At 51.6% G+C, this 2,371-nt stretch overlaps 1 protein-coding gene across 1 annotated transcript in view; it reads left to right on the forward strand.

Annotated features, from left to right (window-relative positions):
• The first annotated feature begins 619 nt into the window (after positions 1-619).
• The window catches only part of AMZ1 (archaelysin family metallopeptidase 1), an 8,408-nt gene continuing 6,656 nt past the window's right edge, over positions 620-2,371 (forward strand). The window contains exons 1-2 of the mRNA XM_010291091.1: positions 620-957; positions 1,598-1,765. Of these exons, the coding sequence (XP_010289393.1) occupies positions 654-957; positions 1,598-1,765 (472 nt within the window). The 5' untranslated portion in view covers positions 620-653. The remainder of the gene's footprint in view (positions 958-1,597; positions 1,766-2,371) is intronic.

A 2,371-nucleotide genomic window follows, 5' to 3' on the forward strand; every position in this document is an offset into this window, starting at 1 on the left:
GAGCTGGCAGATGCTCCGGCTCGATACCCAAGAGTGAGGATTAAAAGCTGTTAGAATCAATAGTCAACAGCTGCTTTCATTGGTGTCAGGGAAGTCAGAAGTTTAGGCTTCTGCTCGAGAAATAAAGACCAAGATCTACCTCTTCTTTCCTGCCATGGACCTATGCCTTTGAGAGCCCCAAGGAGCGTGGTTTAGCCCAATCCAAAGGAACCATCGCCTTTTGACATCATATGAGGGCCGGTGCAGCCAGTTGCACAACACACAGAGGTATTTCCCGTGTTATTGGGACTTCAGGATAGAGCAGGAGGGGGGGGGGGAAATCAAACTATCGGATTTAATCCAGACATCTAGTAGCAATAATGGGGCTGTGCATTCTTGAGCACCATCTACTGGTACATTGTCCATAAACCAGTGACAGATGCAGATGTAGAGCACCCTATAACAACTACTCTCATGTAAACGCGTAGGGAGGGCTCCTGCCCAGCACTATGTACAGCGTTTATGAGCTCCCAGTCAAACCTTACAGCTGGGATCTTGGGGCAAACTGCTTTGAGAGCAAAGTGTGAGAAGGTTTCCAGGTCCTTCGTGAAGCCACGTGCTGACGCTTGTATCCCCTCCTGCAGGCAGTGCCACAGCCGGTGGGTCTCTCCGCAATGCTGCAGTGCAAACACGCTCAGGAATTCAGCTTCGGGCCCCGGGCTCTGAAGGATGCGCTGATCTCCACCAACCCAGCCCTGCAGGAGCTCTACGCCAAAGCTTTCTCCAGGGCGGAGAAGCTGTTCCTCTCCGAAGCTTACAACCCGCAGAGAACACTTTTTTGCACACTGCTCATCCGGACGGCTTTCGACTGGCTCCTCAGCCACCCTGATGCCCCCGAGGACTTTGAGACGTTCTATCACGCCATGCTGAGGAGGAAGCAGAACTTCTGTCGAAAGCACATTTACCTGCAACCTATAGGTAATGTGGGCATCTTCACTGAGCCACCTGGAAAGGTATGGGAGGGAGGTGGGTGGTGCTGAACACTACTAACATCTTCTAAGGACTAACCTGCAAAATGCAATTGCCACAGCAAAGGTAAGTGTAACACTAAAGGCCCTGACGTGCCCCCAGTCCAGAGTCACAAGCCATGACGACAACCATCAGTAGATCTCCCCTGTAAATGGCATGTCTGCCCCTGGGTGAGTCTTGCTATGAATATATGTATGCACGCATGCATACAGATACATTTATATGTAAAACAATGCTGGATAAAACAGCATTTCTGGAGCTCCATCCCTGATGGTTCATTAAAAACAGCCACCCGTTCCCACATTAATCCTTCTGCACAACTTAAATAGTAGAGAACCTTCCTAGCACATCTGTTCTACTAATGAGAGTGTGCTAATGCCTCGAGCCACCTCTCAGAAAGAGCCCTCTCTTCTCCTCCGTATCTCTATAACCATCTAGAGATGTCTGCCACATCCCAGAGTAAACAACTAACTTCAGAAGGAACCAGCCTTCCTCTTCCCCAGTCGCTGTGGTCAGCCCCACAAAACCCCTTTGGACCATGTGGTTCACCCTGGCTTTAAGGAACTGATAACAGAGCTTCTCTTTTTAGACTTAATTGAAGGACCTGCCGGGCTCTCGCTGCTGGATTCCCTCCAGAGCTGCGTTGAGTCTTTCTTCCTGGGTCTCCGCGTGAAGTGCCTTCCCTCCATTCCCATCTCTTCCATCCACTGCTGCTACCGCCACAGCCGGGACTCGGACAGGGTGCAGCTTCACGCAGGTAAGGCCCTGGGAGCGGGGAGCCCGTGGAGACATCAGCGTGGCATGCGGGCACCAGCCCTCCCTTAGGAAATGCCTGAAAGAGCCCTTCATTGCCTGAGCAGGGAGGGGATGAGGAAGGGAGTGAAAAGGGAGAAATCCTGTTCCTGTGGAAAACCCAGGACTTTGAGGCTGGAAACAGGAAAAAAAACCAAAGTCACTTTCATCATATTTTCCTCTGCTGTTTGTAGTTTTCAGTGTTGTTGTGTTTAGGGCCAGCTCTGCAAAGTGATCGGATCAGCTCCGCGGGAAGGCACTGTAGATTTGGCGTAGCCTGAGCTCTCCCATCTCTTCTCTAGAGCCAAAGTAAATTAGTGGCCTGGGTGGCACAGGTGGGGAACTCACTGGCCTTTCATGTTAGGAAATTTGGGTTCAAGTGTCACACAGCTCCCCGGGGAAGTGGGTTTGTCAGCTGCCAAACTCACGCCGCACAAACATCCACCTGGAACAAGCTGTTTGCAGGTGCTGCGGGCACCACGTGCTCAGCACAGACCCAGTGCTGCAGCGATGGCGGCGGCTCCAGCTCACATCTGAAATGCCTGTAGGGGAAATCTTTTTCTTCCAGAGG

This window comes from Phaethon lepturus, unplaced genomic scaffold (assembly GCF_000687285.1).
Source record: "Phaethon lepturus isolate BGI_N335 unplaced genomic scaffold, ASM68728v1 scaffold46817, whole genome shotgun sequence".
Lineage (NCBI taxonomy): Eukaryota > Metazoa > Chordata > Aves > Phaethontiformes > Phaethontidae > Phaethon > Phaethon lepturus.